General features: G+C 39.4%; 1 protein-coding gene across 8 annotated transcripts; it reads right to left on the bottom strand.

Moving 5' to 3' along the window:
- Positions 1-1882: 1882 nt before the first annotated feature.
- On the bottom strand, positions 1883-24945 carry ss18 (SS18 subunit of BAF chromatin remodeling complex). Of its 8 annotated transcripts, none has more exons than XM_015353826.2 (13): positions 24851-24945; positions 24673-24751; positions 21289-21365; positions 20040-20124; positions 15691-15726; positions 13875-14028; positions 10785-11006; positions 10299-10457; positions 9200-9277; positions 7664-7756; positions 6833-6958; positions 5255-5385; positions 1883-3886 (listed from the first exon to the last, which is right to left on the bottom strand). In XM_015353826.2, exons 2-13 carry the CDS (start codon positions 24739-24741, stop codon positions 3860-3862), a joined length of 1257 nt encoding a protein of 418 aa, XP_015209312.1. In that variant the 5' UTR covers positions 24742-24751; positions 24851-24945; the 3' UTR covers positions 1883-3859. The 8 variants fall into 8 exon arrangements, with proteins under 8 accessions (XP_015209312.1, XP_015209311.1, XP_015209314.1 ...); XM_015353825.2 differs by having other exon boundaries at positions 24846-24943; XM_015353828.2 differs by lacking the exon at positions 24851-24945 and adding an exon at positions 4737-4798 and having other exon boundaries at positions 24673-24839.
- Positions 24946-25368: the final 423 nt, after the last annotated feature.

Genomic DNA, 25368 nt, shown 5'->3' with positions numbered 1-25368 from the left:
CTGCAGCTGCTGCAGAGGCAGCCTGACTGGTGCTCACTCCCTAGCTTCATAAAGAGTGATCACTGCCCAGCAAACTGCCTCCAAGCCTGAAAGTTTTACAACGTGTTGGAAATACTGCAACACAGTAGCTGCAGAATACAAATTTTCTGTAGCTTACATTTTTCTCCACCTGAATTCCTGCTGAAGCCGTATTTCTAGAGATGGTAAGGGAATAAGGACTATAGTATAATTTGCAATTCTCTGAATTGACCTCTGACACTCTCGGACTAATGTTCTGGCACGCAGAAATGCTTGTTTGTACTCCAAGTCTGAGTCTTGCATTCCCTTGTTTTTTTCTCTTGCCAGTTATGTCTTTGAACCACACTGTTGAATTTAACCCTCTACCAGCTGCAACATCACAAGGCTGAGCTCTTGTTAAAAAAACATCATTAAAACAATCTTTTGAGATGTTTGTGTTTAAAAATACATGAAAAATCTTTGTAGTAAACATATCAAGATAGTACTACATACACTTTAGTGGTGAAATATTTATTAATTGGTCTGTGTCTGCAACATGTGCCATGCATGACAGATACAACTGATATCATATTCAGCAATGGGAACACACATCAAAGTCAGGGAGGACACAGCATGGACAGCCCAACCTATGCAGCATTTCCTTGGATTGTGGAGGAACAGTGCTTAAAAATTTAGATGAAGACGACACTGACACTGCCAATCTAACTGAGGATCTTTCAACAGAGCAAGGTGCACAACTTCTCAAAATAAATAAATATACAAAGACTTCTAATAAAACTAATAATAACTGATTTTGAACAGTGGACACAGTAAAATAATAAGCTTTTGAAATGTATTTACAACTTGTTTCCAGTAGTTACACTGGAACTTTACTGACATTAAACACTGGATTTACCAACAACCCTAAAACATGTTTGCTGTATCACAAACAGATGATTTTGTTAATGAGACTACCAAATACCCCCAAACAAATCAAGCAACGTGGTTTTCCACAACAGCATGTGAATGTTCATGTGAAATACTATTTTAATAAGGTCTTCTCTTTTCTTAACAAGAAAAAACACTTTTCAAAGTTGCTCTGCCATTCAGTTCATATTGATTTGGACACACTACTATAATTACACCATTATGTCTGCGCTTAGAGCACAGATGGGAAGCAGTAGCCTGAGGTTTATTACCAGTAGGTTATCACTCCTAATTTCTTTGCACATATTTTTGCCACCAATCGCAGAACCATGCTGGTGCGCAAAGACCCTGCCAGAAAGCACCTGGCACTGCTGATACAAAAACCACTTTGCAATAAGCTTTTCTCTTAAAGTGCACAGGGGCTCACATTTAACAAGTAATTAGCTACAGAAACAAGATATGCACAGATGGGTTACAAACAAACCCCATATGTATTGGATCTGAAAGCCTATAATCTCATGAGATACATTTCATATTTCTGTTTCATGTATACATGCAGTACCTTCTAATTAAGTTCTTTTTTACCAGTTTAAACCAGTTTACTGCAGATTATTTTAGTGTTAAAATTATACTCTTTTGGCACTACTAAGAATGTTTTCTGAACTTGAAAGAAACTCAAGTTCATTTATACATGAATACTTAAACTGATGCACTGTTTTACACACATTTCACATTCATTTGAAAACAATATAATCGAGTCTGTAGATCCTGTCATGCAACTTTCAAAGAAGATAAAGTATTATCATTCTTATATAATTATCATGGGAACATAAGAGACCTCTCAAGAATTAAACGACTATTTTCTGCAGAATACTCAAATATTTATGGAGAGTTCCAGGTGTTAATGGATGACAAAAATGTCCCTTTTTAGAAAGCAAAGAAATGCAACAAAGCAATATGAAAACCACAATAATTTATTTTTTGCTGAAGTCCAGTGAAATACAGCTTTACATTGTACTGCAATAATGAACACACAGTGGCTGTGGTTGTGGCTGTGGCTGGCATGGCACCTACAAGAGCTGGCAGTCCTGCATACACAGTAATACAGTTTACCAAACTGCACATAGTTCAGAGTAAAGGATTCCATCCCTCCCAAAAGAGCAGTAAAATTATCATAAAGGTCTTGAGTAAAGAAGGACTGCATATATTTTTCAAAATCTGTTTTTTTTTCTGAATTTTACAAACATAATGAAATGTATTTAACCTTTTATTTTAATATTTTACAAACATCCTCCTGCTTTACATTCCCCTCCTGTTTTCCCTCCTTACAGACTGGCTTAACATGCTGTACCGTGGCCTCAGAATAACACTTACAGAGGTAATCGTAAAGGACACCAGCGGCTCTCCGGCACAAGCGGAAATTGTTTTATTCTGTTTATTTTTGTTTTTCGCCCCTATTATAATGAGACTGACTTTCAATATGTTGATATCAGAACTTCAATTTTCCAACGTTTCACTGAAGAAAAGAAGAGAAGAAGCTATTTCTCCCTGCTTCAGCAATAGAGAGTGTGTCTGAACATTTTTACAGGAGGACCCTGAAACATCCTCCAGAGTTCTGCTGTGAAAAAGGCCCTCAGGTGCCCACGATCTCCAGGCGCAAGAGTACAGTACCCATAAAGACTTGTACTGATTGAGCTGCAATTGCTAAACATTCTCAGATCAAGCCCTGGCACTCTTGAGAAAACAGGTATGACAGATCTTGTTCAGGAGACAGTATTAGCTCTTTTGCATCTTTGTCACAATTTAACCACACTAGAAACGTTTACTTTAACTTCCAAAGTTTGGTTATTTTTTCCCGTGGACTAATATATATATATATTATAGAGATGGAATAGTGGGACAATTTGGGAAACATAAAAGGATTCATTTTTGCAGAACAGTACAGGGTACAAACTAATGATATACAAGCTGGTGCAATGTTAAGGTTATAGCTTATGAATACAGAAAATAAAAATGGCAAGGAATACAATACATTTCAAACTCTCTCCCATCCCAAACAACCAACTAAAAAGCCTGTCTTTATGGTACCATTCTCAGTAAGAAACAGACACAAAATCTTCTATACTAATATTCAAAGCACTATACAAATTCAGTTGTTCTACTTAAAAGCATAAAATACAATCTGTACATCAGTTAATATTTTGACCTTAATAAAAATAGATCACCTTTCAAAATGTAGTTGCTCCATGTTGTAAGGTGATCCACTCTCTCACCAGCCCACAACTTTATCATTATTGCTTTATAAAATAATTAGCACTAGAAGGGTCATGACTGAGCAACTGAATATACTTTTGAACTTTTCAAAAAATAATTTCCAAAAACAAATTTTTGCCAATGATTGACTACGTCAAGTGTAAGTTATAAGGCAAAGGGTCTTTGGGACAAAGTCTTGACATATCTGCTAAATTCACAGCTGCACTAAATTTAAGGCATCACTGCTATGAGCATAACATGTTCAAATACTGTAGATTTTCCAAAGTGACATGGTGAGATTTAGTTTTGAAATTCACGTTACAGATCTTGAATGAACGTTACAATGAGCTCACTAACTCGGTTTCCCTCCAGGGGGGGTAAACACAGAATGATCTGCAATCCCTGCAGACTGGGATTGTTTCTCATTTTAAAAAAACCATTCCACTTTTTTGTGTACAGCACCCCCATCTGTAGGCAGCATGTTGAAAACAGAAGGCTTGATAAATGCACAAAGCCATCTCTTTATTATTTTGTCAGACGAAGACTCAAACAGCAGCATCCATTATGCAGATACAAAACATAAAAGGGCAAATTAGTGATTCTCATTACTGAAATAATTCCAGTCCTGAGGGCAGAACGTGGCTGCTAGGAGACCTTGCACATGGAATGTAACTTTTGTACTTCACTGCTGGTAATTCCCATATTGACCCTGTGAAGAAAAATGTCCGTGTTAATGCAATTTGTCTATTCAATTAATGCATTTTATATGTTTTAAAAATAAATGTGTAGGAAATTCCTCAATGGCATGTTGATGTTGTCAATGTTATTAAATCAGATGATTCTTTCAAGATCATATTTAAATCTATACTCTAACAGACCAGCAGATGGAAGCATGGCTCTATGAAAGAAAATCTATACATGACAAATGGAAGTGAGCACTTTTTTTTTAAAGAAACAAAGCAAATGGTACCAAGATTAAAATTACTGTTTATCTGATATGTAAAAATTGTTCATCATTTTCAAATATGCATGACAATTCAGCACTTACATGTATATTTCTAAACAGGGGTCGAAACTGCTTTGTTTCCTACGGTAGCCAGGTGGGTTTGTAAGTTCCAAGAATTAATAGAAAAAAAGCAATTAAGAGCAACCATTTTAAATTTGTTCTGAGTCATTCCAGTCTGATGTGGCTTCATAATTTCCAGTGAGGAAAGAAGGCAGGAATGAGTTATTTTCCAGAGTAACTGCCACATCAAGGAACAGAACAGCCTTCTTTATCAAGTCAATACTTTCATCCGTTTGAACACTTAAAAAGTGCGAAGGAGAACGGCTACAATATCAGCTTTTCCTTTGGTTTATGCAGCACACAACAGTTTAATTTGATAGTATCCTTTGCCTGGAAAGTGGCCTTGCCATCTGCCTTCTTGAAGGACCTCAAGATATTATTTCGACCCCTGATTACAAAGCAATGTAAAAACTGTTCATTTGTTGTTGTTCTTTAATTACCATGGCTAGAAAAAGACTAGACTTCATTTCAAGGGGTTCACGATTACCATTACCTTCATGTCTTAAAGATATAGTCAGGGGTTCAAATAACCGGTCCTTATTTCCTCATGAGAGCCTGAATTTCAAAAATAAAGATATCAAAAAAAAGGCTGGGCCTCAGCTAAGGACCACATTGAATACATGGCAACACTTTGTCCTTTTCCAGTGAGACCAGTTTCCTTGAGTGGGCATGGCACAGGCATAAGGGCCAAGCGACGCTAAGCTCAGCCAACTCACTGCGTGGGTTAAGGCAGATCTCTCGACCTCCTCGAGCTACTTTCCTCCAGGCTGCAACACTAAAGGCAGGACCATTCACTGTTAACAAGACGCTGCATTTTAATTACTCCACCTCCATAACAATAAACTGAAGGTTGCATGCACAGAAAGATTCCCAACAACATTGGCCACCTGAGACATACCCTCTAGCTTTGATCATTTTAGTTATTATTACAGCAGTACTGAAGTAAGCCTTAGACTAACACACCAATTACTGATTTCTAGCTGGTTTGCTTACCTATCATGCTGCTCTTACCTGATCATAACCATAGGTGCGCTGCTGCTGTGGCTGAGGGGGGCCGGGCTGTGGAGCCCTGTAACCCCCATACTGCTGCCCCTGCCCCTGGGTGTAATTGGGGTACTGCCCCGGGGCAGTCTGAGAGGGACCTTGGAAGAAAAAAGGGGGAACTGGGTCAATACTTTTGCATGCAACATTACTAGAGCTGCTTAACACCCAGTTCCCAATAACCAAGCCTGCTTACAACACACAATAAAAGTTCACGTTTCATTCTTGTGGAATTTGGGATAATTATAATATGATAATATGGGATGTTATAAAAAAATCCAATAATTCATTGTGACTTCCTGCAATTAATATTTCATAAGAAATTATATATAACATCAAAAGTAAAGACATTAAAAATACAGTGTTACCGCATTCTCGTAGTTTAAAATATGCTGAAATTATTACAAGTGACAATAAAATGATTTGGTCCTCTAATCTTACCATTTAGCATTGTAATATCCAGTTGTAGCATGCTCTTTAATTTCTACCCCAATGAAGAATATCAGCAATTTACAAAGAACACGAATAAAAATTCTCAAAGAATGCAACTGCCTGAACATAATCTGGTTTTACTAAATGGGATAGGGGAATCCAGCAAGTTTCTCGTGTGTTGATCAAACGCCTAAGTTACTGTCCATATAACAATGACACTTTTGCAAGTATATTCAATTATATCTACACAAGGACCAATTCATATATTCTGAAACATTTACTGACAATCAGTATCTCAGTGAGGATAAGGCTATCTAAAAAGTACACTGAACTTGTACAAGTTTAGGCACACATATCCAGTAGCTGCATCTAAAGGGCAGTGCAGTGTTCTCCTATCCCCAGTAGGCAAGAGAAGCCAGCTCTGGACATGCATGAAGCGGAGTATCAGATTCTTTACTGGCTTCTAAACACACACCTTTACAGGCAGTGTTTCACCCGGCTCCCCGAGATCTAGTTACCAACTTTAAAACAAGAACTGTGTATATTAACCTTGTGGGTACTCCACATCCACTACCAGATGGTGCTGATTCGACAAGTCCTACTCTTCTAAAGTCCTAATTATCGAGACTTGAAACGCTCCTGGCGAGATGTAAGGGAAGCTGACAGGATTAAAAAAGAAGATGAGTCCCACACTGTCACTGCCCTGAGCCATTACCTATCAACTATCCTTCATCTCCTTTTAAAGTGAAAGACCCGTAGTCCGGCAGTGACCTACTGCAATCACTTCATGCGATATCAACAAATAAGGAAAGGGGAAAAAATGAAAACATTTCAATCACATTACAGCAATTCCTTCATATCAAGACAGTATGTGACAGAAGTAAAACTTGCAGATTCCAGACACAGTGCCTTAACAGAAATTCACATGCTGTATTCAGAATTGTTAAGACTGATGGTCCAGTGGTGATCCTGTAAAAAGTACTACTGTGCGATGATGAGGGATAAAGTTAAAGCATAAAGTGTATTTTTTTGGTCATGTATATCTTTGTGCATCCTTCGAGGAAAAGCACTTATGCATAGATTTTTGGCAAGCATCTTGTATATGTGGTCACCTACCATAGCCTTGCTGTTGCCCTGGGTATCCCTGTTGCCCTGGATACTGCTGTTGCTGAGGCGGGTAGCCTTGCTGCTGTGGTGGTCCTTGCTGATAGGCATCCTGCTGCTGACCGTATTGTGAATTACCTACAGGACGATACAGAAACATATGAGCCAGAAACATTCCCTCACTTCACGGTAAAACTTAGCACAGCCAAGAACACAGTAATAATGACAATGCAGGGGTCTCATTGTAAAACAGATCAAACAAAACAATGAGGGGAAGAAAAGAAGAGACCTGGCCAAACAAAACTGCAGTGAAGCCCAGTGACAACAAAACACAAAATGCTTTTAAATTATTGGGAAGTTGGAACTGCAGCGTTTTTAGCATCCCTGCCAAACGAGCATTACAAGAACTTGAACATTAAAAAAAATCACGCACAGCGTAAGAGGGGAAAAAACAGCGACAATGAGCACAAACTAGCTACACAAATTCAGCAAGCTGTTTCATCTTCCTTAAACAGAGCTGCATACAGAAGTTGAGATAATGAGAAAGAAGTAGGGTCTAATCAGTGTTTATCTGTTAATGTTTATGGTCCTTTCATCTGTTTAAAGCTTTAAAAATGATTACTGGTTAGAAATGTTATAGGATTCTACTTTAAGCATGGCAGAAAAAAAAAGTTGCTGCAAAATTTCTTGTGACAGCCAGCAACTAGAATTCTACAATAGCGCTGCAGGAGTAGTAAAACCAAAAAAAAAAAGTTGTCCTGTGCAGTGTTGCGAGTGGATGTCCTTGCATCTAATGCTCAATTTTGCGTGTGTGTGCATATTTGTGTGAAGGTATATAGATACCTCCTTCGTAGTAATGTTGTGAGGAATCCTCATAAGGCCTATCGTAGCCTTGTTCAGGATACGATGGTTGCTGATAACCGTAATCATTATGACCTACATCAATTTGACAAGAAGATAGGAAGAAATGTTAATGCCCTCGGCTAAAACGGTTGAAAGATAAAATTCAATAAAAATAGTTGTCAAAAGTAAAAAAAAATGTATACATTAAAATATACACCATTTCTATATTTTCAGAGTACAAAAACGTACACCAATGTGTGAATGTAACCACCAACATTGTTTTCATGTTTTCAACTTTTCTAAAAAGTAAAAAAAATCTCCATGTCTCCCATTAAGTACATCATTAGAGATCAAAGCTCTTTGCTTACATCTTTTTGTGATATAAAACTGGAATGCATGCTGGAAAGATGTTTTAGTGACTTCTTTGATGTATTTATCCTCAATGCAAAACCGACTGCTTACCAGTATTGATCATAGGTATGACTTGTTTTTACGTTTCTGGAACATCAAAAAATGAAAATGAAGTATGGAGTATGGCAGGGTTTCCATCAGAATTCTTCACGTGCTTTTGGGGGAATGGGGATGGAGAGTCTAAATAATAAGTGTGCTGCAACCTGATTTAAAGACTTTAATTTCAATTGAAGTTTATTTTGTCCCGCAGTTCCAAAATAACCAGGAGAAAAATTCAATGAATGTGAACTTCATTTGTATTTTTTCCCACAGCAGGAAGGTGCCATTATTTTCTGTCAGTAACTCATCCACCAAAGTGAAAAAAATCAGAATGGAATAAATATAATCATATGAAGAAAAGTTTCAAAGCATCCATCATGGGGTCCAAAATTCTACTAAAGAAACAGGAATCATCTATATCACCACCTGCATCTCCAAACACTGCACTACTACTACTAATTTTGGCTTACTATATACAAAGTCCAGCCAAAATTGACCTTTTAAGCTATCTTCTAATACTCTTCTGCATACGCATTGCCACTCTAGTCTCTCAAATTGCTCGACACCCTCGGGAACATAAATGAAGTTCTCATTTATGAAAGTTGGTCTAATTCTTCTTGGAACTCTGAGACAATCTAAACTATATTTCCTGTAAGGCACACCACTAAGAGACTACTGCTGAAAAAGATCAGAAATACATTGTTGACAGCTTTGCATTTCATAGTGTGGTATCCAATTTACATATTGCACATTCCAGATTAACGTATTATAGTGTAGTTTGTGAGTTTTAACTTTCTCTCAAACACGAATTGTCCTTAGTGCCAAGAGTTTTTATAACAGATTTTAAGAAACATTCCTTTCAGTCATAAGCTGTTCTGACCTATATCTGTCCCAGTGGCAATACGAATGACTTTAACAGTAATCCACTGCATCAGTACAGTGTTTTCTTAGTAGCATGTTTTAAATTTAAAAACTTATCTGAATTTATGCTACTGATTCAGATCATACTTTCCATAGACAAGCACATACAACTCAATAATTAACAGATGACTGTGTTATGACTGCGGTAATACTGTGCATTCACACCTTCTGGAGCTCCTTGTCCACCATGACTGTACTGCTCCCCATAATAATCCTCTTGACCGGCATACTGCTGAGGTGGTCCTGCACACAGAGTGAAGTAAAGGGGATAATAAAGTTGCGCAACAGGACATCGCTCAAATAATGGCAGTACATGCATTCCTTAAATGGTAGCTGGTAGAGGTAAATAGCAAATACTAAGTGCTACATAACTTTATAACGTTTTCTGCTGACCGAGAGCGGTGTGACATATTAGCCATCCACCTGCATTTCTAAACCCCCCCCCCCTTCCCCCTGTTAAATGTGAAAGCAGCCTGTCCTAACACCATGCAGGAAGATCCACCTTCCCCCTCCGAGCACTCTGTGGACTGCTTGCACCTCCACTCTGGCCCAGTTGTCCCTCACAGCCTCTGCTGGGAACCAGCTGTGTAATAATGAGCCTGAGAGGTAACCATGCCTTTGAGACAGGCCTGCACCCTGACCCTGTCCCAGACAGCTGATCTGCTCTCGATGGGAGAAAAAACAAGGAACACGTGGAAACAATAGTTTTGAAAAGACAAAAAGCCCTGTGACAACTGTGTAACATATTGTTGATAAAGTGCCTAGAAATCCAAATGAATATTGGTTTAATGTTACTTTCATCAAAAGGTTCATATTTCCACCTACACAGCCCGTATGTACATTTCAGGGATATCACACTTTAATATGTTTTTCTAAGTCTAGCATTCCAAAATAGAAATGTAAAATCGTGTAACATACACTCGATTGATAAATCATAACAGTGACATTCACTCAGACCATATACATTGAAAAATCTTAGTGTCAAATCGTTTGCAATTCAGATTTTGAAGGGGATAGAAACACACTAAGATGTATCACTGTGCAGTGCTCATGGATATGATGTGTGCTACAACAAATATCATTAGTACCTTAGGCATAAATGATGCACTGTGAATGCTCTTGTCCCGAAGCACACAGAAGAATAAGACTTGATGCTTTATGTATAAAGCAGCTGCTAAGAAATGAGGGCCCATGGTGAAACAGTCAGCAAAGAGACAGGAAAGTAAACCCACAGAAATGGACCTAGAGCCCCTGCCAGACTTACCTTGCTGAGGTGGTCTGTATGGAGGCATGGGTCTCTGTCCCATGACATGGTTTCCTTGGCCCATCATGGTCATGGGGTTCTGCTGGCCCTGATAGTGCTGTGCCCCTCCCTGAGCTATGTTATACTGTTGTGAGGGCGGCTGCTGGTGCATTATGGGGCCTGGAAACACATAAATAACCACAGTTCCATCACCTCTCTGAGAATCCACTGAGCATTTAACGTTCACTAGAAAATCTTTCACTTTGACGTGGTTACCTGAGCAAGCTAAAGCAGCGGTCAGTAGCCTTTGCATCACAAAGACAGAAAAAACGTTAAAAAGGAGTTTTTTTTTTTACTACCGATAGTCCCCCAAAATTGAATCAGTTCCAATACTTTTTTTTAGAAGAAAAAAAAAACATTCTTCACAAAAGCAGGTTTTAAACAAGTTTCATTCTTGGATAAGGAAACCCCCAAGTCTTTCCTCAGTCCGAAAAACAAAGAGAGTACCTTGGCTAGGCTGCATGTTCATGTTGGGTCGAGGGCCATAATTACCCATCGGCTGTCCCGGATTCATGCTCATCTGGCTTTGCACGGCCATGCTCTGTGAGGAAGGAACTGTGTGGTTGTAGCCCCCCATGGATCCGTGGCTGGTGGGCGGCATGTTTATTGAGCTGTTGGCCATGCTGGGCTGGCTGGGTCCAGGTGCTTGCATGGCCATGTGATTTGGCCCTTGAGACAGAGCAAACAGACTTTAGAAGCTTTGTCTTTGACCGGGAAAAAAACCCAAAACATTTCTTATGTGTTGCTACTGACATGCACTAAAAAGGTTTGTATGTAAAAATCAATATAGGGACTTATATTTCTCTGCTTTATTGCGTTTGTGTGACAGAAGGCTCGGTGCCATATACAGTGGCACAAAGAAATACTGGTTGTTTAAACGCTGAATGAGAAAATAAAGGCTTAAATATAAACAGGTGGTGCTTCACATGCAGATAAATCAGTGTCAATCTTAATCAAAGGAGGTTACTTTAAGCTTCTTTTAACTTTAAGTGTTTCTCTGATCTGTTAATGTTAACATCACATTTTCAGCCATTTTCCTTTATATGAAAAATAAGCAAGATTCTCTTCCACCTCATCAATAAAACCCCGGTGTAAATGGCATAAAACCCTCCCCCACAGAGATTCTATCTAATAGCATGCCCTTTGTGATCTAGGCCCTGGCTTTTTGGGAGGTGTGGTTTTTCTCCCAAAAGCTAAGCCTCACAGTAAATTAATTAAAAATGTAAAGATGGCATAACTTTCTTTTCTAACTTGAAAAGGATACCCATGATTCCTATAAACAGAAACTAAGGGACCTTTCAGTGGCCTATAAAAAAATACCTCCACACATAACAATACACACTTTTACATCAGTATAGCTGACATTCTGTAAATATATAGACCAACATAAGAGTACCAGTTACTCCACTGAACTACAGTACAGAAACCTATTCCCAGGTTTAGACAGGGTGTAATATGCAAATGCCTCATTAAATCAGTCCTTTTAAGCAGACTAAACAGATAAGGATTACTTTCAAATAAATAAACGTTATATTCAAGCTCATGCATAATTAACAGACATGGGTATGTAATGAATGATACAAAAAGGAAGAAGCATTACAGCAGCTTTACACCTAGAGGGACTCCTCTGCTTTCAACTGCCTGCAGCCTGGTGTACTCTGAATAATTTCCTTCTTTATCTAGGTGTAGCAGTGCATACATATTTAATCCAATTTTTTCATCTGTGCAAACAGCAACCTTCTGTTATATATTGCATATTTACCTTCACTACAAAGGTAGTTTTCATAGTATGTATAGTGAACTTACTACAATACAAATCTCAAAGCATGAGAAACATTCAAGAGGAGTTAAAGTGATGCTACTGATATTCTGAAAACTGCCTTTTGGAATGTTCCTAATGTGAAGAAAGCACCACACGTTAGTCCTTAACACGTAAAGTCTTGACGTCGGATGAATGCAGATTCCTTATGAGATGATTTTGTAATGGAAATATAACAACACTGGTGCACTGGGGAGTGAAAGGCTCAAAGTGTGTTCCCTGGTCATTCCCCAGAGCCAACAACTCCAATTGCCCTAGCAGAAGGATAACCAGATGAATATAAAATAAAATGTTCATTTAAAAAAAAAATCAGGCATCAGGTCTGCAAAGTTACCTATTGAAAAGTGTTAAAAAATCATTACAAAAATCAAAGTGACTATGGGCATCTTTATCTGGGTTTTCCTGACACCAGCAATAGCTAAATTGCGCTCCATTTCCTCTCCACCTAGTCCATGCAAGGACAGATAAAAAAAATCAATTACCCAATTAAAATCTGTACACCAGCAGCAGCAGCAGCAGCACGCTGTCAGAATTTTCAACACAGACCCTCGTGCTGATGGCTACAACAGCAGATATAATGTGCCAATAACAGTGCACAGTCTCATCCCACTACACTGCTGACTAATTTTTAACACCCTTTACCTAAAATTATTAACAGCAAAATGGAAAATTTTGTTGCAATACAGGTCCATCTTCCAACAAAAGTTTAAGCTCTCGATTCTTATACTTGATGTTTCAAACATCATGCTTTATTCACTTTAAATGTCCAATCTGCGCATTCTGCCGCATCACCAGTAATCCTTATTTGTTTGAAGTTTCATGAATGGAAAGAATTCTCACGAGCAGTACTGTTGCAATTGACTTGCTGCTTTAACTTCCTGTCAATACTCCTACACATGGCAAGAAAATGATGTAATTACTGTATGCAGATCAGCAGCACTCTTCACACGACATCTGTGACTGATAAAAGTCACAGTCAGAAATAAAAGTCAAAGAGCCCTGTATTCAGACAACATGGGTGCTTATCATCTCCATAGGAAGCGATGGAGATTTGAGCAGTGAAATGTTTTGAATACAGAGCCGCCAATTTGTTACATTGTAAAACACAGGATATATTTTTTTTGTTGATGATATATGTAAAACAATTAAGCATACAGATTTAACATTTACGCTCAACCATTAACTCTTCCACCTTACCCTTCTCAATAACAAAGACATAAATGCAGATAAAGGTTCTATACTGTGAAGCAAAAGGAAGAAAAAGTCATTAAAAGTTTCCCCTTGTATCGTGTCCAAAAAGGACACATCCAGTCTTGATGGCTAATTCCAACATTATAATGCCCTCTGATATATTTAGGCAGGAGGATAAAGCAGCTGAATATTCATTATCTCAAGGACTCATCAATTCTTGCCAAAAAAAAACCCTCTTCTGCCTATCCTACTGTGAGCCTGTGCACAGACTAGTTACAGCCAGTTTTGCTCATCACAGGAATGTTATGTCTCAGCTAAATCAAAGCCCACTGGCAGTCTGGTGAACAGCGAGCAAGGGTCACGTAGGACTGAAGCGAACACACACACACAAAAAGAAACGGCGCATCTTCCCTTAGGAACACTCGGAGCAGACCTGTCATCAGAAATGTAGCCCCCCCTGGGGCCCAGGATGCTGCTGGGTTGCTAGGCGACCCCCATGCCATCAGAGCCGCTGGAGAGGAACTTACCAGGCATCTGTCCATTCATCTGGTTCTGCATGTGAGAGGCAGGAGGCCCACTGCCAACCATCCCTTCTGAGGGCATGCTGTGGCCATGCGGGGGCTGGGCAGCGCCACTCTGATTCATGCCCCCTGGGCCCATGGGCATACTCTGTGAGGGGGGCTAGCAGCAGCAGCACACAAAAATGAGAAACAACAGGGAAACAAAGAAAGCATTTGAATTGAAGACTTAATGGACTTTTGAGCACTATTAAAGAGAGAACATGCCAGAGAGAAGATGGGGGAGCATGATGGGTCGGAGTAATGTAGGTGGAAGGGCAAGCAGGGCTGCAGCGTTCAATGCTGTCAAGAAATACAGGCAACTACAAACATCATCCAACAGATCTCAGCTCTGCCCTGAGGGGGCGCCCTCCAAGGAATGAGAATGCACTTCAATTATCAGAACCATTTAATTCTTGGTGTTTCTACGAGCAAGAGGTAATCACCAGAGCAAAACTGTAAATAATGGCCCAGGAGGGAGCTATTAAGAAGCAAGTACTTGATTGAGCTGGGCGGAGCAGAACACTGCTCAATGCAGCACTTTGCATTCAATTTCGGAGAAATGATATCTGGTGGTCCGGGATTAGTTCAAGGCGGATGGTTATTTATTTTATAAAAAGGCAACCGTAATCAGAACTACTGATCATAGATTGAGCCACATGTCTCTCTCTCTCTCACCCACCGTGGCAGGGCTGAAACAAGTTTAGCGCAGAAGCTATTTCTTTATCCGTCACCACCTGGGAGGCTTCAGATTTCAAGATTTTTTCCCTACATATAAACACTGTGCTGTTGCGTTTTTAATGCTTTTGCTGTAGGAAACCAGAAGGCAACAAACATATGTCCCAAAATGAAAAGAAATGCATAATTCTGACACTAATGTCCAGACAGTCAATTTGTCAGAGCAGAGCCGATGCCTGTCAATCTATCTTTGTTCATAGGCGAATCAATGACTACTTGATTCAGAACAGGTGAATGTCTCAGCCATTTCTCAACACAGCTCTTTAGTTGCCCATTGCCTTGAAATTATCTTTAGGGCTTTTCTGTTTTAGAAAACCAAACAGCAAACTGGACAATGGAAAACTGTTTTCAAAGCTATGCATCAAGGATTTCTATATTCCAAAGAACAATCACTGAAAACTAGAATTGTGAAGTTTATACATGATATAAACATGCCCTCTACAAATAACCCAGCCAATGGATGAACCATGTTGGAGGAGCAAAGGGCTGCATGATGTATTCAATATTTGCAAATGAAAAATATTCACAAATAATTGCAAAGATAAAGATGATATGGCATGTAAGAAGAGTAGAGAGAAGTTGTTCATCAGTGTTATCCTCACAGAGAATGTACCAAAATCCCCAAAACCTCCAAAAATGAAAAATAAAACAGGAAAGGAACCTTGGTTTAAAAGAACCCCAGCTGAAGCAGACAAACACTGTTAAAATAAACTTAACCCTAAAATGTCCAATTTACAGATCTTCATCTTTTCAAATGATACACCTGCTTAATGAATTGTTAAGTGCTTACTCGTTCCCTCTAGCAATTTATTCCAAAAACCCTGTCCAGCATATATGAATGACCTGTATGGTGAGGATAACTTCTCAGTATTTTAATAAAGGCTCTAAAGAATTGCTGAAAGCTGAAGGACATGCATGAAGTACACAGGCATATAATCCATTTTTCATTAATTAAGTTGGTAAAATGTTTCCCAATGTGGTTGAAGGTCCTGTACCTACTGTCAAAAATTTTAGTTTTATCATCATTAAACCTGATATAGATACTCACTTCATGCTTTACCTCTGTGGTGGGTGTTTCAGACCTCTGAAATCAAGTACAGAAAATCTAGATGAATGACTAACCTTCAACAAACAACTGGCATTGCTCATTGTACTAGAATGTAATTAGTTTTAATCACTCACTGAAGGATTTTTACATTTCTGGAATCTTAAATGGCCATTAAAAAGTCTCCATCATACCTTCTTTCTAAAAAAAGAGGTTTAAAAATTTACATATTTCATATGTTAAATACCTTCTCTTAAAAAATGTTTTATACAGTAATATTTCAATAAACATTATATATTACACTTTGGATAAGTTACAAAATCAAACCTATTTTTTCTTGAGCTGTCAAGAATAAACAGTTAGTTCATTAAAAACAATTTACAATTGCAAATTAAAACGTTTTAAATTCAATTAGATTTTTAAATGTAAAAATAATACCCACATGAAAGTCCAGTCTACCTTTCCTAGAATCATTTCAAAACATTGCCTAAAAACTGACACTGACCACAAATGTAAACCACTACCTAGTGACATGTTCTGATTTCTCAAAATTACCATTTCATTTTAATTACACTGTAACTGAACTTTGCTGTATACATTCCTGATACTTCAACCACTGGTAAATAATAGCAGTGAGGTAATTATGGAAACAAAGGAAGAAAAAAAGGAAATATAATGCAAATTATTCATGATCAGTTATCTTTTTTCTAAAAATAAAATGTTAAATAAACAGTATTCTACCAACGTGATACAATGAGATTGGTTGTTAGGAATGCCACTACACCAACTCAAAGAATACTTAAGCAGCGCTAACACTTCATAGATTTAAGTAAACTGAAGAGTGTGGCTTCTGAGATGGAAATCTCACATGTCAGGTATAAAGAAACCACAGCTTAACAGTAAACTTTAGGTAATGAAGGGAAAGCTCATCAACAGATGGCAGGCAAACTTCATGCTTCCCCCAGTTGTGTATGTAAAAAGGCAAGCAGAATTCACAACACTGGTACTCTTGTGAACAGAAGAGACAGAGGAAGGAAATCCAAGCTCTCAAAATCTGATGTCAAGTTCTTCAGAGTAAACATTCTCCCTGATAGGAGATACAGATCTGTTGAATGATCCTGCTGCAAGGACAGAGGGGTAGCATTTCTAAAGAACATAAAAGATGTACATTAACACAAAATGATCTCAATGGACTTGTAGCTACTCAAAAAACATCTCTGAAGTGTAAACAAACATGAAAAAGATGGTCTTTAAAGACAAGCTTGAGCTATTAGGCAATAATCTACAGTAGTTTTTTCCAAAGCAGAGTATCAAGCAGTAAAACAGTGTGCAACAGCCACAGTGAAGTATGGTGGATCTCAGACAAGAGTGTCAGGTACTAAGATAAAACTGAGGGAGACCTGAGTGCTACCAGGTAGGTGAAGCCTCCAGTCCACCATGCCATCTCTTCCTAGATCCAGCAGATCTTACAGGTCACCTGAACCCGGCTATTTCTAAACACCCAAAAGAAATTTGTTTTGACCACTCAAGTAGGTGATTTGTTCAATTAAGCAGTTTAAACATCATCCAAAATGAAAACACCAGCACTCTGCAGCTCTCCAGCACTCCAGTTGGACATTTCTGACATTCCCCGACCAACTCACTTACGACACTGAGCAGAATTCAGATGTTCCAGGTCTTCTTAAAAGAGATTTTAAGGATAACCTATAAGACTTGCTGTGCTCTTCAGCAGCAGTATTGGCCAAAACTGAATTAAATATGTTCTAAAGCTTATTGGTACAGTATATTTTGCATTATATCCCAAATTTTGCCTTTACGTCCACAATCATTCTCACTACTGCCAGCTGTATGACTGTGCACTTCATACACGTTGCAATGTATACTCTTAATGTATACTCAATTCCAAAAGAAACAATCTATTTTTGAAATTGCCATGTGTTGTCTGATGGCTGACAGATACAGGAAAGTCTTGATCCTTTTTGCCATTCCATCATACCTTTCTGCATGTTATAATTCAAGAAATAGCTTAGAAATTTACATTTTAAAAATTCACTGTCCAATGCCAAGGTCATGTAAATCATTAGTACTAACACACTACACAGCTAGTTTCAATTGCTCTAGAGTGCGCCGACAGTTGCCGTCATCACTCCAAGATCACACTATGGATTACTGGTGTCTTTCATTACCACCTGTAACAAAAGGCACATAATCAATCCAGAGATTGAAAGAGGTCCCTAACAAAGGCACGTCTCATATTGATGAAACTGCTTTACAATTCCTGACACAGCTGGTCCCTAGCTGGTATCTACTGAACTACTGTCAGCCTAGATATAAGTCTGGGCGTGTGGACCATTTCACACTCCAAACGTTGCTCTGTGCCGGGCATGCTACAATGACGCAGTTTGCATTATTATGCTGGAAAAAAATAAAAAATGACAAACAGATCTTGAGAAAGAGCAGTAAATCCAAGCATTGCATATGTTAATCAATAAAGATTTTCTGGAGAGAAATATTGTGTGCAGGATTGTGTATTTGTTTAGAGAGCTGTTCTTGGGAGTTGCTTTTCCCAGCACCACAAAATGTCTGCAAGCACTCCGCTGACAGTTATTTTTCCCTGACAACTGCATTATTTCATCAATGCAGCGCTCACTGCGATACGTCTGCTCCATGCTGCTCTGTGGTTTTGAAAGACAGCTGGCAGTCCTCTGTATCTACAAGCGATGGCTCCTTAGGGCTCCCATGCAGCCAAACCTCTGGGCAAGTGCTAGCCGAAGCTCTGCGCTGTGGCCCAGATTACACAAGAAGCCCAGGTCATGTCACGGTGCTGATTCTGACTAGGATTCTAGCAACAGCTGCGCACAGCTGGCAAGGAGAGTAGCCAGGGTTTTCGCAGAACTGTGAGCAACATGAACTCCTGAGAAGGCCCAGGTACCTGCAGAATTGCAGGGATACCATTGAGGGAGATGTGCCAACTCTCCACTGAAGCACTGCCGATATCTCAATGCGAGAAATGTCTCTACATGTGTGCATTGGAGGACCATATCTATATGCTCCAAACCTCAACAGAGAAATACTTCTTTTGAACAATTCCCAAACAGGGTGGGTAATAAAAAAAAATTGCAGATTCAAAATAGAAATGTTCCATTAGAAAATAAGGTCTTGCCTTTGTCTATCATGCCAATTGGAGATTAAAAACCTACTACATGTTTATGCCTCATAACTGAAATATTTATCCCAATCAACACTGCAGGACGTTAGCTGGGCTTTTATTTGTACTGCAATTCTTTTGGAACTGAGCATATAAAACTACTGTCTGAAGTAACTGTTTTTTCAAGAGAAGGTATGTGGAACTGAAATTAATGATAAGGCAAAATGTTAAATACAATAACCCACTTCTGTAACAGAGTTTCACTTAACTTAAGGTACAAGATATGCAACTCATATTCTACAAATTGACTGATGAAGGTACACCTGCCAATGTTTTTTTCTGCACAGGGTCTTAAAATCAGCCTTCTCAATCACCATAGGTGTCACGCTCTGCACGATGCCCAAAGACAAGCTATTATATGCCATTAAGACTACCTGCTCAGTTTTGTTTGGTATTGACGTGCACTTTTAAGCACTCTGCAAGACCGTAGCCATGTTGAGAACTGTTACTATTAAAATTGATCAAATTTCAGATGATATCAAGTTCAACGCTATTTTTAACCAGACAATTTTTCATTTCAAGACTACAGAAATATCGATGAACTGAAGACTATAGATTTAAGTTTTTGTTGTGTTAAATCTTACAGAAATTCTATGCAGAATAATTCATTGTTTTGTAAACTTTTTTACGTAGCTGAATCCTAATCTTGGCACTTGATACAATTACGGAAAACACATGCAGAAGTTTCTCAAACATATTTTACAATAAGTGTATGGTTTATAATTCACTATTGTACTGAAATGATTAAATTAGAAATAGAAAAAAACATGACATTTGAATCTGCAGAACTGATTCACACCTGCAGAAAAATAAAGGACAAAAATACTGTCCTTGATTTGGTAAGCAAAGATCTTTAAAAATGGATCCGTTTTTTTTTTTGCCTGGCTCTGTCTTTGGTTATACAGACTTAGTGAAATAGCACTGCAGACTGGCAGGCAGGTTATTCTGGATCCAGATCAATACTAATGCTGACACAGAAATTTCCTAGGGCACTTTCTTTCAGTCTCCTGAAAGAAAAACATAAAAGCAAGTAAACAAAGCTCATGTTCTGAAGATGAAGATGTTTGCAGGCATCTATATTTTTAACAGTGCTAGTTTAAAAGAAAAGCTGAAGGTCGTTGTTTCCTTCTACACCAATACTCACAGCAGGCAGAAGAGACTGCATATTCTGATTTGAGTCTGCTATTGTGGCCAGGTAGACTAAATTTCTGTGCAACATCTGCTGATACCTGTTAAGAGGGAAAAAAAAGTGTCTATGTATGTGCACATATTAATGTATCACACTATTATACTTAATATATAATTCCAAATTACCATCAATAACAGGAAGATGTGGCTTTTTTCCTCACCTACAATACTTTAAACATATAAACATGGTTCTCTAGAACTTAGATATCTGGCACACAGTTATACAGTGCCTTGCAAAAGTATTCACTCCCTTTCAATGATGTTCCATGTTTAATACACATTTCTAAGTAAATATTTTTAACTAGAATTTAAATGCTTAAACTGAACACTTCTATGGGTGAAGATAATGGTCATCACAAACTCCATAAACACCTAAAATCAAAATATGTTGGTTGCAACATTATTCAACCCCTTTCATCAAGGCTTCCCTATTCAGGCCTCAGCCATAGTCAGGAATCTGGGAGAATCACACTTGATCTAAGGTTCCTGCTGGTGTTAGTGGGGCCTGTAGGAGGCGCTCAACCTACAATCTGTGTGGGTCCTAATGCCCCAGTATAGTGATGGGGACACTATACTCTAAAAAAAGACACTAACTTATATTTTTAGCTACCTCTCATGGAAGAGAACATCAAAACACACAAAACAGCTCAAGACTTGACTGTTATGATCCTAAGTGTGCTCTTGTGTGTATTTCACAATTTCCCCAACACACATTAATGGTAAGACTATGATTATTTTCTCTTCACCTCATGGCACATGAAGATGAAGGGTTAGTTTATCTTTATCATATTAAGAAGAGTTTGTCATTAGGAATATTTTTCACAGGAATGGGTAAAGGTTTCTTCCATGCTGAAATGTAAAGCAAAGAAACACTATATTTGGGCTCAGAAGCCATCTTCAGATTATTATTATTATTATTTTTAACATTTACAATAACTGAGATACATTTCATTTGCAGATTATTAAATTGACTTTCTTCTAATTGTTTGTCAAATCATTTGCCTAGTTACAATCTTACTATGAAATGAAATGACAAAGGATACACAGTGAAAACTAAATGTGCAAAATATACAGCTTAACACAAAGACTTTATATATGGTTATAAGACAACATCATAAAGCTCTCCATTAATGTGAAACCTTTTTACTAACAGAAACTTAATGATAGGCAAATATTGTTACACACTCCATGATGTCAATACTTACTGTGAGCATTCTGCTGTTTTTCCTTTGCTCTGGAAGTCCATGATGCACTGAATAAGATGATTGTTCTCATCCAGTAACTGTAAAATCAAATGAAAACTATATAAAAACACATCTATTTTTAGTTTGCTTATGATCTTGTCATACTACATCACAGAACTTAAAGTTCTGTTTTAGTATTTGACAGCTAACATGTTCGTAACTGATCATGGTCAAATAAGTTGCATGCTTTTGTATTGAAGACAGGTCTCTTAATTGTTGAATAAAGCCCCATTAGTGCTTGATTTGTAAAGATACCAAGGAGCATCACAATCAAACAAGATACAAAAACTGGAAGCAATTCAGTTTTATTATTGCAGCGTCGGCAATAAATATAATGTGAAATTTAACATAATGGTGTTAAGAAATAGGACAGAGGTGTGAAAAACATGTTTTCAATACTGTTTTTCATATTCCACAAAACACTTAACTCTTTTTGAGCTGAGATTAATAATAAAACATGCTGCACAAGACTGTCACGTAAGGCTTCATAAAGGATTGAGAACTCAAAGCATAAGACATTAGTCAGGGCATGCAGAGCTCTTAATGTAGAGATACTGAGCAGGCTTCTGTAGGTAACTGTGAATGCCATCAAACTGTCACAGACCTGACCTGTAGAATCTTACAGAAAAAGATATTCAAGGTGATCATTTCACTGTTATGTAGGAGTAACCATCAACTGAGGTTTTGTTCTTTAGAAGGAAACTAGTTTCATACCCAACCAATCCGAACATCAATGGATATTATTCACATGTTGATTTATGACTGAGTATATGGTTCTCTTTACTGAAGAACCGACCATCAAACCAGGTTACTAATGCCAACTGACCCAGCTCAAGATCTGTTAAAGTGATCTAAACAGATCAACATGAAGGGCAAGGCAGCCTTACTCATTGCTATCCATTATGTTTCCCATAGCCATGCAGCAGTTGAGCATTATTAACTAAGGGCCAATTTCTTAGGACATTAACATGGAAGAGAATTTAATACATCCACCATACTGCTGTGCAAAGAAAGGGATATCATTCATGCTTTATGCCAGCAGCCATATGCAACTCACAACTGACAACCCCCTGAAGCTCAGCAGGTGTGAGCCTGGCCAGTATCTGGATGGGAGACCTCCTGGGAAACACTAAGGTTGCTGCTGGAAGAGGTGTTAGTGGTGCCAGTAGGCATTGCTCATTCTGTGGTGTGTGTGGTTTCTAACGCCCCAGTATAGTGATGGGGACACTACACCGTAAAAAGGTGCTGTCCTTCAGATGGGATGTTAAACCGATGTCCCGACTCTCTGTGGTCATTAAAAATCCCAGGGTGTTTCTCGAAAAGAGTACGGTTGTTACTCCCATGTCCTGACCAAATTTCCCCCTGGCCTTTACCCATCATGGCCTCCTAAAAACCTCCATCTCTAAATCTCTTCATCACTCTGTTTTCCTCTCCACTGAGAGATGGTGTGTGGGGAGAGTACACGCAGTGTAGCGTTATCGCTTCCCCCATTTAAGCTAAAAATGAAAGCCAAATACGACTACATTTATTTGGATATTGATTAAATATTGTTGGTATTATGTTTAATTTATCATACTAACCACTCTGCATGCAATAAACTTCAGTGCCAGAATGTTGAAAATACTAACATTACTGAGAGTGGACTGGTCATGAAATCACATAACCTGTTGAATGCCAAAACCCAGTGAAAATAAAAAAAACAACAACAAAGGAAACAAATATGTTTCCTACCATTATCAAGAAAATATGTTGATGTTGGAAGCAACACTAAGTCAGCACAATGGCAATCATCTTCGGCTCTGTACACAGCCAGAAATTTCTAATCCGGCAAGACGTTACAGCCAGTCTGTCGGTGATGGGAGACCACAGAACGATGGGCAAGTCCAGGTGTGATAGTCTGAGCAGGAGTGTCTAGTCAGTACAGAACCCCACTCCTCGAGATTCAAGGCAAAAAAACTGCTCATTGCTCCAATGAGCTGGTTCTGGAAGAAGCTCACTTGGTATCTTCCTGAGGGATCCTTCGGATATGACAACATTCCAGCAGGACTCACATCCTCATATTGACGGATGGGAATCCCACACTTACTCCATGGAAGCCCTACCCTGTAGACTTCAGCCCCTTTGAAAATGTGCGGGTTGAGCCGAGATGATGTGCGTTGGGTAGGCCAGGCCTCAGAGACCAGCAGGCAGGAAGACACACGTCCCAGCTCTCTGAGGGACACCAGACAGAATCCTACAGAGCAGGACCTGCAGCCTCGTGCCAGCTCGTGTTGCTTGCGACAGCGGCCACTCAGACAAACAGACTGGTCGAGAAACGTGGGAAAGCCGAGCTTGAACTGTTCAAACATGACTGCGTTCTACTGAGAAGAATCAAGAGAAAAGACCCAGAGAAAGAACCAGACTGGAAGGTATGACCAGCGTCAGGAGGACAAAAGGTTGGAATTTTACATTGGAACAGAAAAAACCGTTCAAAATTCTGAAAGTAACTGGTAACCCAAACAACGACTCCAAGCCCTTCAAGTGGAACTGGAACAAAAGGAAATACTCAGGATCGAAATCGCAAGGCTTGACCTGGGCCACAAACAGGAAGTAAGAGGAAGTGCTTCTCAGCAGAAGCCACTTCTCCACAAAGAGGCTCACCAGCCAAATTTCCAAGGCGTCCTTCGTGGAAGACAAAGGTCCTCGGATCAGCTAGCTACTTCGAAAACAAATGCGCCGAACTGAGCAAGTGTCTCATTCGTAACACCTCCCATTCCTAACACTCGTGACCAACAGATACAAAAACAGCGAGATCCAAGTACTGCGGTGTCTCCAATCTTAAAACTCGAGCAAGTACCTGTGGGAGCTTCGCTGCTTGGCTGTAAAGGAACAAGTAAAGGTGTATTCCACGCTGAAAGGAAATCGTTTTTTTTTCTAAAACTTTATTATGAACAGACTAAATTGAGTAGATTAGGCATTTTTTCCCCCAGTGGCAGCTTTGCGGTTAATTTTTTTAAAGAGGGGGCGAATATGACGATATGAGGTCAGATATTTTCCCGAGCAGGCAAGAAGGGCACCCCCCCCGACTCCCGTCCGCACGTACAGCGCGGCCAGCAGTTCACAACAAAGGCTCAGACAGCGTCCAACTGAGCGCCTAGGCCTGCGCCCTTCCCGGCCCAATTCGTTCATTCCTCGGCCCACTCCGGGCGGCATCTAGGCTGGTTTTAAATCCACCCCCCATCGCTGGCGCTTTTCTTGCGAGCGCCGCGCCTCGCTTCACCAACATTATGACCCATTTCTCTCCGTCCTGCGACTCGACCTGCAGGCATCGCCACCCCCCTGCCCCGCCAAACAGCGCTGCCTTACCTTCTGGATGGCCGCCGGCGTGATATCATTCTTTCCCCGCTGCCTGTGAGCTGCGAAAGCCACCGACATGATGATTTTCCTGTAATAAAAACAAAAGGGCAAAAGTAAAAAAAAATAAAACAGAAAGAGAGAGAGAAACCCCCCCAAAAATAACAATTCAGCGCAGCTCAGACCTCACCACTCGGGAGAACTGGAGGAGATTCTACAGTGCGCCCTTCCGTGTGCGGGGGGGGGGTGCAACTACACGAGAAATAGGACGTGGGGAAACCATCGACATTTCAAGCACCGACGGAATTTTATTTTTAAAGTTCAACTGTTACATAAACGAGTTCGCCGAAATAAGTCACTGAAAAGAATTCGATTAGTGTTTGATTTCTCTAAAAGAAACCGCGCACCCCCCGGTGACGGTGCGAATGGTGTGCTCCCGGGCTGGGGGTTGCAGTGCGGTGCGACCCCATAGGGGGTTCATGGGCACTATGTGAGCAGCCTGCTGCACCGAGCAAGGGCTAAACACTGCCGGAGCAATAGACAACAGCGTTGTGCGTTCATTATGAAGGCCTCTGTGATATTAAATCCGACGTCTGTTCTAGTGCAACAGCCACCCAAACCAGAGAGGGGAAGAATAGTCCCGCCAGCAGCATGTCCAGGGTGTCTACAGGCAGAGCTCAGGCGTTGGGGCCGCCTAAAATCATACTA

The sequence above is a fragment of the Lepisosteus oculatus genome, chromosome 6 (assembly GCF_040954835.1).
Source record: "Lepisosteus oculatus isolate fLepOcu1 chromosome 6, fLepOcu1.hap2, whole genome shotgun sequence".
Classification (NCBI taxonomy): Eukaryota; Metazoa; Chordata; class Actinopteri; order Semionotiformes; family Lepisosteidae; genus Lepisosteus; species Lepisosteus oculatus.
This window is presented reverse-complemented; position numbering and strand designations above follow the sequence as displayed.